At 43.7% G+C, this 15,860-nt stretch overlaps 1 protein-coding gene across 2 annotated transcripts in view; it reads right to left on the bottom strand.

Annotated features, from left to right (window-relative positions):
* The window catches only part of LOC135907915 (streptococcal hemagglutinin-like), a 43,727-nt gene extending 32,343 nt beyond the window's left edge, over positions 1-11,384 (bottom strand). For both annotated transcript variants that reach the window (XM_065439693.1, XM_065439694.1), the window contains exons 1-5: positions 11,237-11,384; positions 11,084-11,139; positions 8,437-8,529; positions 3,827-3,902; positions 808-1,000 (exon numbers count right to left, since the gene is read on the bottom strand). In XM_065439693.1, coding sequence (XP_065295765.1) covers positions 808-1,000; positions 3,827-3,902; positions 8,437-8,528 — 361 coding nt within the window. In that variant the 5' untranslated portion in view covers position 8,529; positions 11,084-11,139; positions 11,237-11,384. The remainder of the gene's footprint in view (positions 1-807; positions 1,001-3,826; positions 3,903-8,436; positions 8,530-11,083; positions 11,140-11,236) is intronic.
* Between the last annotated feature and the right edge of the window lie 4,476 nt (positions 11,385-15,860).

The raw sequence follows: 15,860 nt of genomic DNA, 5'->3' as shown, positions 1-15,860 counted from the left end.
TAATTTAAAAGAAAGGTTGCAGTGGAGAAAAAGGAGAGATTTACATTATGACATATAATACAATGCAAAAGGTGTTGGGAAGAGTGCTATAATCACTAATAAAGTCATTAACTATGAGAACTACCATTTGTAATTTTTAAGGATTTGGTCCATCTGTAAGTGTAAGACTAAAGATAGACAGTGCTGAAGACATGTTTATTCCCTAGGAACATCAAGGCTAATGCCAGTCTTGAGATGTTCCATAGTGTATCATTGTTCTGCAAAGAAAGCAGAAGATAAAGGCACGGAGGTATGCGCATTGCTGGAATTGAAGCTGAAACTCCACTTTTCTCTCGAGTGCCACCCGCTCGACCAGAAGAGTGCTCAGACTACGGCTCATGCGTTGCAGCTCATACTGAACATGATAGTGCATATGAAGTAATCAAATGTTCTGTACCCATATTATGGTTTTCCAGGTACAATTTAGCACAGTACAAAACGTGAATATTTAAGGCACATTACATCATACATGGCGGTGAGAATTGTTTTGTATGAAGCTGCAACACTGGCAGCATATACACCTGCAACAAATTCCCACTGGTGTTCAAGAACTCTATCAGCAGCAGCGATAAGAAACCATCTTCTCATTTTGCATTCAAAGCATCCTCAGTGGCAACCTACTGCTTTGCGGCAATAACACTTACAAGATGCATTAATGAAGCTATGTATAAGAGTGTGCTGACAGAACAACAATTCAGACCTCATTGAGCCTATCCATAACTTCTGAAAAAGTAAAAATAAACAAAGGACTGCAATATTAGTTGTTACCTTTGTGCTGCTGAGAACCAGTGGCAGCAGGTGAAGCTTGCTTTCCTTCTTTCTTCTGCGAGGACACCCACTCAAATCGGAACTGGCGGGAGCCAACTGTCACAATGTCACCATGGCTCAAGAAAGCCTGATTTGGAACATGTTCATCATTCCTTAGAACTTCCTTTGTACCAGCGACGTTGACAACATGGGCCTGCATAAATTATACAATTAGACATTAATTAGTGTCTTGTCATGTGCTAAAAATGCAGAGAAAATTATATTGACTGACTGATATCTTTGATTAGCTGGCTTACAAGGTGTAATGTCATGAAGCAACACAAGTTTCATAGTGGTGGGCTTCACAGGTAGGATTACCTACCTTGGGTTCTTTACCATGCAACTAAATCTAACGGTACATTCCACCGATTCCAGCCGCACTCCAACTGCAATTGTGTGGAACCTGCCCAAGGCTGGAGCCATGGGATGCCTGTTCAAGCCAAACATGCGGCTACCTATCAGACCAATCAAGTTGAGAGCGGTAACCTATCGACATTGCTTTTATTGTAAAGAAACATGGCAGACATACAAGGTGTGCACTCGGAAACCCCCACCAAAGGGTCAACTAAGTGTTGACGCTAAAATGTTGATTATATTTTGCTATTCTGTCTTTTTTTATGTTCATTATTTACTAATTTCGTATCTTAATCATATTTCACATGCAATTGCGTCGACCCCGATCGGGTCTCCGTGGGTGCACTGCAACCAAGAAGAAACTCATTACATCTTCAAGAGTAATGGCAGCCATGCATCTGTGTTGGGCAACTGTTCTATTCTAGGGCCTCCAAGCATTTGGGCAAGACAGGCCTCATGAGCTTCATGCGCATCGGCACTCTTATCGGCCCGTAGAGCGTGCACAGCCTGAGCACTTGCATTTACTCTCTTCAGCGTAGACGGCTGTCTTGAGACACCATGGCAGGCTGCCATTATGAATCTTAAGTTATCACACCACGCTAGGGCTGCATCAACACCGGGGCGCACATGCACACTCGGACATCCTTCTTTGACGCAGCTCCCCTCTGTCTCGAACTCAAGGGTGCCTCAATGTGAGCACCCGCCCTCTGTCAGTGCACGGCGGCACACACACATTGAGGCACCATATCGAACTCTAGCAATTCTGCGCAATCAGGAGCAGGGCACGGAATGTATACCTTGGCATCATGAGCTATACCATTTTCATGTTAATACATGAAAGTAGATGCCATGCAACCGCACAAGTTGTAGTAGCCACATGACAGGAAAGATCACAGTTGCAGCTCCTTGTTTGAAAGTAATAGTGCCACCGAAAAGAGGTTGGCAAAAGTCATTGTGAGTTGAGGTGCATCCGCATAGGGACAAGTCTCTCAGAGTTGACGAGTGTTGAAGCAGACATTACTCTGAAGGATTCCCCACGAATTGTAGCATGTGCAAGTTTGAGCAAGCTCAAATAAATCTTAATCACATGCATTTGCTAATGTTTTTGAGTCTACAAGACAGTATGCAAGGCTGAGTAGTACTACTTATACATAATTAAACTCAAATGGAACGAGTATGCCTGAGTGAGGATTACGTAAAAGAAAGGGTCTGTGACCATTTATCGAATGCTGTCTATGTAAAGTGTAAGGTTGTGTAGGCAATTCAGTGCTAACACAGGGAATAAATACTACTGAAACAATATGGTATGCAACTTTTACATTGACAGCGTGCGCCATCCCTATGGAGGAAAGAAACAATATAGGAGTGGCCCTGACGTCGTGTTTTTGAAGCCGGAAATGCACCCATGTTGGTGTGCCATCTCCCTTTGTGCCTCCAATCAGCTCGCCGAAGCAGGTAGGCACGAGCTTTGAACTTGCATTGCTATGAGCCGCTGGAAGTGTGTGCTGCCGACGCGCACCAGGTCAAAGCCTACGAAACGTCTGTAACAGGTTCAGTAAAGCAGACACACTCCTATGCTTTTCCATGGCACGTTGAAGACGACGAAGACCTGCACCGTGATTACTTGAGTATGTCTGTTGCTAACACTCACACTCACAGACCCAAAACACAACTTTCAAACTTACACACCATGCTCCAAAGTCAGCATGTCTTGCAAACAGAATGCATTACAAGAAAGACACGGACCAGAAAAAACTTATCTCACTTTTCAGAGGCCTAGAGCAGCTGCAAGAGCTTCAGGAGTGCGGTTGCTACGGCAACCTTGACGTTTGAGGTGCCAGTCCCAGTATTCCTTTGCAAAAAATGGCATGCAACTTTTGCCACACTTTCTCCAACTCGTGCTGGCTGGGGCCTCTCCTACACTTTCCTTCCTCTATGGCCATCCCCATACTGCTCCATCTCAACCATGACACCGCGTGTCTGGGTGAGCCTAGCTAGGTCTAATGAGTCTGAATTGGCCCTAAGCTAGGTAAATTTTTTCAGTGAGGCTGAATAATTTCTATTTTGCCAGTCTCTACCTCTAAGCATTTTGGACGTAAGCGCGGCGCACTGAATTAACCATGTAAATTTGTTCAAAGCGCCCCATAGTGACTAGTATTTACAAGTTCATATGGATTTTGCCTATCAAAATACAGCTGCCACAGCCGACAATTGAACTCACAACCTCATGCTCTACAGCGGAATGTCATAGCCACTGAGCCATAATGGAGAGTCAAACAAAACAACTGCCTATGAGGTTACTAGCAATCACCAAACTCAAGGTGTGTAAGATTCAAATTTAATGCTGGAAATGAATTTGGACATGGACAACTTGACAAAGACATAACGATACAAAAAACTGGAGGTCTAAGTGAGAAAATCATCGTTGGCTCATGCCAAAGCATTTTTTGCTGCACTACATGAAATGCTAACATTATGCAAAATACAAAATAGATAAAAACACATACACACACAAAAAAAAACTTTGCACAGTACTGGGCAACTTATCAGCACAAGTGTAACAGCTATGCTGGCAATTATTTCAAACAATCACAACTCATCAGTCAAGAGAAGTTTGTATATTTACCTGCTTGTTTGCGTCAATGAGAAGGAGGCAGTGTGCTGATCCCGCGCTCCGTATCTGTACATCACAGGAGGGGTCCCTAAAAAAGAATTGAATCTAGCTCATAAGACACACTTTGACATAAAACACACTGATCACATTTTCACAGCCCACCACATAGCTACACTGCAAACAAGTACATTATTTTTTACAAGCAGAAACAAGTGACAAGCCCAAGGGAGCACATGATAAACTGCAAAGCTCAGATGTGACATGACTACTCGTTACTATAACTTCTTAAATAACTTTATATTCTCAAGTACCTATAGAAGCCACCATTAGGTACTCTGGCAAAACATTCAGGCAAAACAATATATAACTGCAACTAATATAAAATATAAACAAATATACAAATAAATAACTTTTTAACTGCGATATATGGTACAGACTGTGAGACAGGGGACCCTGATCCTGAGAAGAAAATTTGCAGAGGAATAAAAATCGGTTGAAGTGCATACACCAGACAATACCAAATCATCACCGGGAGCATTCTACAGGTACTAAACTATGGGGCAGAAGCTTGTAGGGTTAACAAAGAACTAGCAATGAGCAACAGAACGAGAAATGTTAGGCATAACGTTAAGAGACTGGAAGAGAGCGGAGTGGATCAGAGAGTAAACATGGCTAAAAGGTAAAAAATGGACCTGGGAAGGTCATGCAATGCATAGGACAAATAACCGGTGGTGTGATGAAATTAAATTTACAGGCATAAATTGCAATAAGCTAGCGCAAAACAGGGGTAATTGGAGATTTAATTGGAGGTAACTCGAAGGGGCCTTCTTGTTGCAGTGGACACAAAAATTGGCTGATGATGGTAGGAGAGAATCTGCACAGAAAACATAGAAACACAAATTCATCACAACCCACTGCTGTTGGCAGGCTATCACACATTCAACAAGTATCGCATTTCACTGCAATGTAGAGATATAGAAGGGACACCAACAAATGAATCACTGTGTTGGTATATGTGGAAAGTTCACTAATCTGAATGGGCATGTTGCTCCCTGTAGCATCCTCTCTGTACGCTCCGTAAACAATTAATAATACATTGACCTGTTTGCCCGATGTAACAGGAAAAAGGAGCATTTACAGAACTCACTTAAAAGCTCAGTTGCCAGTCATTTAGCAGAAAATTTCAATTCAGAAATGTGCCCATGTGATTACAAAAGCTTTTCACATATACCAACACAGCAATTCAAGTGTTAGTGTGCATTTTGCATCTGTACAGTGCAATTAAATATGCTACTTATAAAATGAGTGATCGCCCGCCGGCAGCAGTGGGTGATGATGAATTGGTATTTTTATATTATCTGCAAAGTTTGTCTTTTTATTTGTGTTTAATGGGCAATAAAGATTGGTTATTAGTCAGCGCTGTGTCTGTCGTTTACACTGTGCACCCTCCTTTGCGCAGTTCAATTCCCTTCAACATGCACCAACCAGTGCAGTTCATCACACTCCTGTACTTCAGTTTTAAGTTCCCTTTTCTGGGACATAGGTTCGTCTGAGAAAGAACAAATACGAAATGCCATTGTTATGGCTACAGAAGTAAAAATTCAAGCATTTGGTACCTTTTAAACTCTTGTGTAACATGCTTGACGTTCATCCTAAAGAAAATTCCAGCAGGGATCCACTACAGCAAACAGAACACGATTTGCATTCTTGGGCTACTTCATAAATTTTTGCTCAGCGACCATTGGGTATCTAAACGTTTTCCTCTACCTCTTCAATCAAAAAGAAAAGCTTTAAAATTTCTCCTCTGCTGGGCAGAATCGAACCCATGTCGCATTGGATTCATTAAGTACAGCAGCTCGACACTTCAGTGAGCTGCACCACGAATACACTTGGTATGTGCCTCCCTTCAATGAACCTCTTTCATGCCAACACTTCAGCGAGCTGCGCCACAATTTCACATGGTACGTGCCACTCTTCAATGAGCTTCCTTCACACCAACTTATTCACTGGGTATGCACCTAGTAAGGGAACAAATCTTCCCATTCACACGCACTGGTGTGCTCCGCATCAAGGACACCACACCTGAACTCCTCGGCAGCACCGCCAGATGGTGCAGCATGTCCAGAGGGAAGCGTGGGAGGGGAGGCTGGCTGTCGTACACACCTCTTACACGATGCATTTTTCAGCATTTGCACGCACCAGTGCGCAAAACATTTCAGATGCCACATGTGGACTTCACGGCGGCGCTGCCAAATGGCTCAGTGCATCCATAGGGAAGCACAAAAGAGTTCAGCTACAGTACACAGCTCATACACACCGGCGCACCACCAGTGCAGTCTCGGAGGCCACACCAAGGAGCTCATGATGGCGACACTAGGTGCCACAGCGTGCCCAGTGGAAGCTTGAGAGAAGAGTCCCACTGTAGTATACGCCTCATTCATGACGCGTTTCAGTGGTGGAAATACATTGTGTCACCACATTGCTTCAACCAGAGTTTGTACAGATTTCAGAGACAAAAATTCAAGGGTATTCAAGGACTTTCAAGGATTTGCCAGAGGTATTTCAAGGGTGCAAAATGCCGTCCCATGTAGAAATTTTAACTGTAACAATGTCAGCTTTATTGCAGTAGGTGTACAAAAATTATATTGTAAATTACAGCCTTAATTGCTTTAAGTTCATAAGTTTAGGTTCATAATGAGGCGCAAAAAAAGCAGCATAAACAGGAGAGGGGAACCAGCACCAAGTGCCAGGGTTTCTCTCACAGTGCACGGTCTTACAATTCCACACAAGTCATCACACGAACCGGAATGTGTTGTTTCCATCGCCACGGCTTTAACTTTTTATACAGTACCACTGTTTCTAAAATGGGAAGCTTGCCAGGTTCACGCTTATCGCCAATGGAAAGTGGGTCACATGATCGATCTCACACTTTATAACTCAAGAAATCCAATGGTTTTTCAAGGGTGCCAAGGACCTGTGCACACCCTGTTCAATGCTAATCAGATTAACCATCGAGAGTCATCCAAGATGGATTCTGCTGGAAAATTTTCGAAGAGCAAGACTACTGAAAATTCTGATATGCAGCTGCAAAATTGACTTTAAAAGAATTGCATCAGTACTCTTTCAAGTGCACAGCATCCCCAGACAGCCAAAAAACAAGGTTCAAGGTACATATTTTCTGTGAAATGCAAGCTCTAAGAAAACAGTTGCCATTTCAGGCAACTTTGTTACATAAGCAGGCAGCAGACAATGAAACTGCACTACCAAAATGATCAAAATAATGCCACTTATATTGTGTCTTGATATTTCCACTGAGTATGAACCCTACCCTAGAACTACACTAGTGACTTCCTGTCAAGTATGGAGCAAAACAGATACCCTGCTATAATCGGTCTAGAATTTGGCATAGCAACGCTTCCTGCTTCCACTGTAACACAGCTAGCCAGATGTTCCTGTGTCATTTACTTTGGGTCTGAAAGAATTTATCTTTCTTTTTTTTTCCTATGTCTGGCATATTAACAAACAAACATGAATGCAACTATCTCTCTGTAAAATCCACAGTCATTGACATACGACTAACACAATGTCATCTAATGAAAGGTAAGCAGACGCATTACTTTCTTCCATGTGGCAATAATGTTTTTAAACCTCCATTTTTTAGCTTTAGCCTTAAGGCGTGTGTGCTTACATATTTCTCCTTTTTTCTCTTTAAATGACATCAGTTCACAAGTCCATGTGCATGCATGTAAGTAAATCACTATGCTGAATGTGTCACAAAATATGTAAGAGAATTATTAAACAGTGCCTCAGATCCACAACTCAATTCAACAATGCATGAACAGATTAAGTACCTCATTACCAGCTTAACTAATAATTACGAGGTTCTGAATAAATTTAAATGCAATCTTGAGAAAGCCAGCCAGAACACAGACCATACCCATCTTAATTTCCTGTGGCCACTGCAACTTCTTATAAATATGTATGCAAAATGTAGTGCAAAAGTGCATTAGTGCTACACTCCACGTTTTCCCAGAACTAGCAAAATGTGAAGTTCAAGAAAGATTTCATTAAAATATCAAAACAGTACATGTTCCATAAAACCGGTTGGATTTTGGTACTTTAAAAAAAATAAAACAGCATGTTGCCAAATTAGGTAACCTTATTGCCTCTGCCACTAGTGACTCCGAAGAGCCCAAACTGTTTCTCACAAAATCTGTTGATACATACAAATTGATGCACTAAAACAGAGCCAAATTGCGAAGACACACATGGATTTCTTATGCCCTTCACACTTTCAAGATCGAACAATTAAAAGTGATTTTGGATATTTCTGTCAGCACTCCAGAAAATGACTAATGCAACATTCATGTGACAAGTCCATTATGTCGCTACTTTTTGTGCAGGACTTGTGAAAGCAAAAGAATTATAAGCCTCTTCTAAGATTTTGAGCATTCGTCAATAATTCTCTCTGCACAGCAGCAAAGCAGCCAGTAAGCATTTGATTGCAGGTGAGGATAAGACCCGTTCAGTTCTTTGAGGGTACAATGTGGAAACCCCGATTGACATGGAAGCTTCAACACCCCCACCACCTAAACATGTAAAGTCCAAAGGTTAACACCTACCCGCCGATTGAGCAACGCCCCGATGGAAACGGGAGCTCCGTGCCCGTTGTCCCTTTCTTTTTAATGGCAAAAATCTTCGGATACCAAACCATCCTGAAAAAGTAAGCACACTATATTTCAGAAACATAGCATGCTTTACACAGCATAACTTTCCTGTGTCACACACAACTCGGATACAATTATTCAAGTTATGAGAGCAGTTTACTTGCCACATCACTAAGAGTGACTTCACTTGCTACTGTTGCAAATCTCATTAAGTACCAAAAACAAGCATGTGAAAGTTGCATATGTAGCATACGACACCAAAAGTGACAAGAAAGCTTGAAAAGGACACTAGAGAAAAAACCCAACTAGACTGATAGATTACTAATTTAGAAGTCTACCATCACTCTCGGCATGCCAATAAAACTATTTCTTTCCCTCCAAGGGCTACACGTGTAGCTAGTGCAATAAGTCACATTTTCTTTTTGGTGCAGAAAAAGTGTAGCTCTGTCCACCGACACAAAGTCATCTTTTATGGCACAAGTGTAGCATAGAAACTAAACTTTCTACAATGCAGTTTCAATGAGTGTAGGCAGCAGACGACACACAAACATGCAATGCTATTTTGTCTGCAATTGTCAGTACACATATATGGCAACGACCGCGAATATTCACGGCGGGCACAGCAGCGAAGTGCTAGCACAAACATTCCTCACATAGGAGGGTGAACTTATCTTCCAAGAAAATAAATTATCTTACTCGGGGATCATGTGTATACGGATAGGCTGTTTAAGACTCAGTGCTGTGTCATAGCACAGTGATAAGAGTGTTAGAGCATACCACAATATATTTAGCCGCAGTTTCATTTATTGCAGAAAGCACGTAATCACGCAAGAGTATATATGCAGCCAGTGGATGCAAAGTCAGGTGAAGTGCAGTCAGGCGCTTTTCATCTGTTAATGGGGAGGACGCGCAGTTCGCTCCGATTGGCTACAACCCAGTAAGCCTAGTGAAGCACAAAACATCATAGTCTCTGCCCTACACTACACTCATCTGCGATAGTGCAGGTAAAAAAATAACCCTAATATATTATTTAGACAGTAGCACAGAAGCACATAGACGATGAAAGAAACAGACGGGACACAGTGCTAACTAACAACTGCGTGTTTATTGCACAAAAGCAGATCTTATATATCACCGTACAAAATGAAGGGAGAAGGAAGACAAACAAATCAACCCAGCAAGTTTCAATTGACACAGGTGGCTAATGCGACAAAACCATTTCTTTCTCCGATAACGAGACTGACGCGCAACTAACACAATTCCTGTTCCTAATCTCTGCGGCTTCTGGCCAGCAAATGGGTGTGATAAACGGAGGCTTCGATCCGCACCAAGCGCAATACGCAGCAAGGTGCCCTCATAAGGGTTCAAAAGGTGCAAAAATCGCACCCCAATTCCAGTTTTCAAGGAGCACAATTATTTCTGAGGAGTTTTAAGGACCATGGGATCTTTCTTTTTCCCCTCAAATTTAAGGGTCTTCAATGATTTCAAGGTGTACAAACCCTGTAATATGTCGGCACAAGGCTACTGCATCATTTTCCCCTCTAGTATCTACAAGCCATTATCTTCAAGTTTCTCAGAGTCTTGCTCTGTTAATAGCATTAGGTGATGGCCACAGTTTCGATTAGTAACTTCGCTTAGCTCTGTCAGATTATAGTATAGGACTTAAAAATGTTGCACTTGTTCTGAGGTCTTATTGGTGCTCCTTTAATAGTCGTAAAAATTTGTCGCACCAATTTCAACATTGATGCAATGATACTAACGAGTTAAGCAGAAACTCCAACATTATGTTCATAAACTGGTCATGCCCTTTCTTCGAGGGCATAAGGGATGCATACAGTTCAGACGTTTTGCATGCACTTAGTAAAGCATTTCGTGCACACCCAACAACGTGTGGAATCGCACTTTGAGCCGCCATTCCATACGTGTATTGGTTTCTCGCCAAACAAACCGTCCCTGCAGTTGCAAATGTTGCATGCGTCTGAATACCGAACGGCGTGCATCCATTTTGCATAGCTCTTTCTAGACAGTCAAATTCAGTAAGACGACACTGAAAATAGGCACGTGATGGTTTTTGAGCCGCTTTTATCGATCGATCCCTCTCGGGGATAAGCCAACGGACAAGATGCCTTCCGCTTCAGCAAAGCGTCGTGATGGTTATCACGCAAACGTGACAGCATCCCCGAAAATGATGAGCCAAGAATAGAGTCCCTGCTTCAGAACTTGTAGCGCCTGAGTTCACCTTATGACAAAGGAAATCTGAACGTGTTCGCACAGCTACCTTTCGGGTGAGATTGTTACAACACAGTGCGTACACAGTTCAATTTCAATATCCATCAAACGGAACAACAGCATCGAAGGCCCGGACAACTTTTTACTGTTACTGCGTCTGTAGCGTTTCAGCAAGGAAAAGCAACAGCGCAAAAAAAAAAAAAGGTACCACACATGAAGGCTACCACATGGGCCGGCGTAGCACAAGCGTTGCTTACAACCGCAAATAAACGAACACATACAGACTCCAAGAATGCGTAGCGTTAACTTATGAGGCCAAATCTTAAAAATGAGCTATGTAATGATAGTTTAAGTCAAACGAAACAGCACTTACTCTGGTTTGCGCGGCCGTTGCGCGCGCAACGGTTTTCGCGGTCAAGTTTGAATTTCCTGCAGAAAAAGGACGCACAATATTAATATTCCCGTAGGTCCTGCAGCACACTTGACATACGTGTTATATACTGCAAGATTTTGCAAATGTTCTTACCGAAAAATGGAATCCTCAACTTATTCTTCAAGGTTCGCGCTTCCTTGGTTCTCCCGCCATAAGCACTCACATGAGAAAAAAAACGAACAATGACGATGCCGGCCGGACGCCCAGCGCATGCGCAACAGAAGCCTTCCGCTCAATAACATAGTCCCTATCAGTAGTGTTGGTTACTGTGGTGCCTGATACAGCTTGAGAAAATTCATAGGCACGATTTTAAATGCCCCGTCGGGCACACTCTTTTTCGGAAAAATGTTTTCGTTTTTTAAATTTTATTTCGCCACTCATAATTCAGCCACTCGCTATTCAATTGTTCGCGCTGTTGAGCGGATGCATCGCGCGCAAAATGCGAGCGTTGGGGCAGTAACGGCGATTTGTAGGGCGCGTAGCACCGTGTTTCGCACGTATTTTGTGAAACTTGTGCCTACTTGGCCGGCATCCAAAAGGAGCCTGCCATTACCGCAGTGCCCTAGAGCGTTGATAGCCCTGTGTATCGATGCTGGCTTCCGCTGTCTGCCTGCCTTACACCGGAGACAGGCTAAATACACGTATATACATTCAAATGCGCCTTCTTTTGAAAGACATCTTATGTCTTCTGTAATTGTTTCAGGCGCATAAGACAATACGAAAAGTTAAGTCAGCATAAATTAACAAACGAAAAAAAAACGCGTGTTGTAAATTGTGTGCGCTTCTTTATTTTATTAGTCATCCATCGAGTGGCCATAGCACCCAGCTTATCCGTCCTATCTCCGGCTTCGCCTGTTGATCGTGCCCGCTTCACTAATAATAACACAACGTAGTTCGGTGAAAGCTCCTTCAGGTTTTAGCTGTAATTCATCACTTTCCCACACACCTTCGGCAGTAAAATATCGGTTAAGTGAAAAGCACGCTATTTGGCTAAATAAACCTCGCACGGAAGAACGAGAGGCAAGAGCGCTTTCAAAAGAGAAGGAAAACAATCGCGTCGACGCGCCAGGGGGACCGGTTAGAGGCGAAATCCATGTGCGAAATGGAGCCCGCTGGAGAGCTGCCAGCACTGCGTGGCGGCGCTTTTGAATGCGACGCCGGGTTCGAAAATAAAGTTATCAAAGCAGAAATTGCCTGCTTTATTTCACTGTTTCTTTGCATCGTAAATGTTCAGCGTAAGACAAATCAGCAAAATCAGCCGCTCTGCTTACGTCGACTGCGGCTATTTATTTCACTGTTTCTTTCCATCGTAAATGTTCAGCGTAAAACAAATCAGCAAAAGCAACCGCTCTGCTTACGTCGACTGCCGCTATTCTGAACTAAATACAACTGCAGCCGAACCACTTCCCCAATTAAGGTAGTGTCATACTCGAAGATACACAGAATATCCTAGCTAATGTTAGCCAAGGCGATAAAAAAAGATGGCGAAAGGTACGATATCTCGTTAGGTCGCCAGTCCGCTTCCGTCACCAGTATAATTTTATGTACTAATTACCTAGCTGGCTTGTTAGAGAAGATTATTTAAACAAATTCCTTTTTTTAAGTTATAGGTGTTACTTATACACTCATATAACCGCATATTGTGCCAGTTTTTTTCATCTCTGTGTGTGTGTTTTTTTTTTTCCAGCTTGGTTTGTGATTCTCTTGACGAGGTGCGTATAACTTGTGGCACTGTGCGATGGAGACGCGGTACAGTGGCCGCCCCTGATCCGTCCTTGTGGATGTGAACTCGAAGTGCGCGAAGGGAGTCGACTGTACGGATCTTGGTTCCGTTGAAGACGCTAGGATCGGGTTCGATATAGTTGGATGGTCTTCCTCGTATCGGTGCTATGAGGACGAGAAACTCCGACTTTTCGGGTGCGAATTGAGACCGCTGTCTCGGAGGTACGTTTCGATAGCATCGACGGCTTCTTGTACATTGCGTTCTTGTTGCCAGTAGTAGGTGCTCTGGTCCAGAGCGTGGTATCGTCGGCGTAAAGGGCATGACGTAAGTTTGGGATGGCGTGGTTTTGGTAGCTTGCATGATCATTGCGATGTAGAAAAGCAGGGATGAAATAACTTATCCTTGTGGGGTTTCTTTTTTGAGTAGCCGAAATTATCACTGCGGGGTTGCAGACGCCTGCTGTTGCTGTTCGGTGTGTCAAACAGCTGCTGATGTAATTGTAGATCCGCTCTCCGCAGCCTGTATCTTCGATGTCGTGGAGGATGGCTTCGCGGCTCACGTCATCTAATGCGTCCTTTATGTCTATTGCTAGGATTGATGATCTGCCTCTGTGATCAAGCATGCATATATCAGTTGGGCTTTCCTGCCATATCCCACACCAGACCGGCCACCAACGTTGATGACATCACCCTAAATTACTCGTAGCTTCCGCAAAACTACCGACTCGCGATCGGAAGAGGAACGAACCCTTCACCACACAAGAACCTAAGCTAAGAGGAAGGAGTCATCCTCCGCCGCCTACAGAAAAACGTCTATGTAAACGGAATAATCATGCACAGACTCTATCCTACGCTATATTCGTACACATATGCAGCCACGCAGACACCCTGCAACACTTTCCAGTATTTCCCACTGCGTGTCACATCCACAGACTCCACCTCACAAGACGACTCCAAACAACGTGCCCCATAGAGGCTGAAGAGTACACACACACCGCCGTCGATTGACGGCTGCTGTTTTTCTTGATATCAAGGGTGTATTTGACAATGTTTTACATGATGCAGTTTTAAATGTCATTGAAGAATATGACATTGGTGGCCGTCTGCATCAGTGGATGGCCAGCTATCTCGAAGAGAAAACGATATTTATGACAACTCTAGACGGTGACACAAGGAACGATCCCGTCTATCGTCGGTTGCCTCAAGGAGGTCTCCTGAGCCAAAGTTTAAACTTTTTTTCTAGTTGGACTCATCAAAGAACTCGTAGGCACAGTCATGGTCTCTGTGTACTCAGGTGACATCTGCATATGGTCCACGAGCTTAACGCACTTGCAAGTACAAACGAAGCTACAGCGTGAACTGTCAATAACGCCGACATACTTAAACATTCGTGGACTACAGCTCTCACTGACAAAGAGCGTAGCCATGACATTTACAGGGAAGTCAATGGCCTGCTACACCGTTATGATTGATCGGATGGTTATACCTTCGCTATCCCACTACAAGTTTCTTGGAGTCACCATCGACCGTGACTTACCTTGTCAAAGTAGACAGCTTTGCTCAAATCATTCGACATATGTCTGGAAAATCGTGGAGGCCATCCAAATAATCTCTTCTGCAGCTCTACCAGGCACTTTTTGTTGGATACCTCCGCTACAGTGTGCTTGTACTTAATCAGATTAGTACATCTGCCGTGCGCACTTGAAAGTACTCAGGCGCGCGCTAAGAATTTGCCTAGGACTACCAGGATGCTCTTCTACATGGGACACTATTGCAGACGCACGCTTGCCCAGATCGAGTTTATCTGCAACATGAGCTAGTGCGAGTGCATCTAGATCTAAGGCTGCCGACTATAGGCACAGGAATCATCCACTGACAAACGTCACAAGCATACGACCTGACGTCGCCTACTCAGAAGCCGTGTTGACGCAACAAGATCTACTGCAGTCGAAATTCGCACCGCTTGACATACCGGAAGTTCCACTGTGGACAGTGGCAAAGCCATGGTGAGACTCTCCATCCCCGGAATAACGAAGAAGTCGAAAATGCCGCTTGCTGTGCTCAAGCATTTCGCGTTATCCTACATTTCTTACATGTATGGATATGGCGAACATGTTCTTGCATATCGTTCGGTAACAGAGACCTCTTCCGCGGAAGCTTACGCGGTACCTCGAATGGGGATTACACGACGGTTCAAGATAGGACACAGAACGTTGTCAACGGCAGCTCAGTCGACAGGCGTTCGGGAAGCACTCCGCTGCATACTGCAACAAAGCCTCACGAAATGGACAGTGTTTTGTGGCTCAAAACCGGCGCTGCAACTCATAAGCAATTATATGAAACACAGAACCGCATATAGTCACCTGGTTTTCGACATCATGACTCTGCTTGCTGAGGCGTCTCAATCCGGGCATATCGTCTTGCCGCAATGGAGCCATTGTGGAATAGCGGGAAATGAGCAGGCTGACGCGGAGGCAAAAAAGGCACACACTGACGGGAAGATTATAAATCTTACTTTTTCCCGGTATAACATCAACGCCTTGCTTCATATCTCCATCAAAATATATATAGCGCGACGATGGTACAACCCCGAACATCGGCAAGATCGCCTCCATAGACTTGACGCTGGTTTGCGATTCCGGCTTCCACTTCGGTTGCGGAGAGGCTGCAGGCAACACTCATCCATCGATTACGGCTCAGTGTGGCGTACACTCGCCGATACCTTCATAAGACTGGAGGGTAACGTGACCCTGACTGTCGTCTGTCACACTCCCGGCTCCCGAGAAAATGGATCACATATCAATATTTTAGGCACGTGCAAAAGAGTTGACCATGTCCAACGCACCATAAGATCACTTTTGAAGTTTCTATGTGATACCGACTTACACGGTCGTCTCCAGGGCCTATGAGAACTGAAGCCAGTGCCAAAAGTGTCTGCGCGATAACGTTTTGTGTGGACAAGATTATTCCGCGTATTGGACAACATCTAGCTCAA

This window comes from Dermacentor albipictus, chromosome 1 (assembly GCF_038994185.2).
Source record: "Dermacentor albipictus isolate Rhodes 1998 colony chromosome 1, USDA_Dalb.pri_finalv2, whole genome shotgun sequence".
NCBI classification, from domain to species: domain Eukaryota; kingdom Metazoa; phylum Arthropoda; class Arachnida; order Ixodida; family Ixodidae; genus Dermacentor; species Dermacentor albipictus.
The sequence above is the reverse complement of the archived record's forward strand: the minus strand, read 5'-3'. Positions and strand labels throughout refer to the sequence as shown.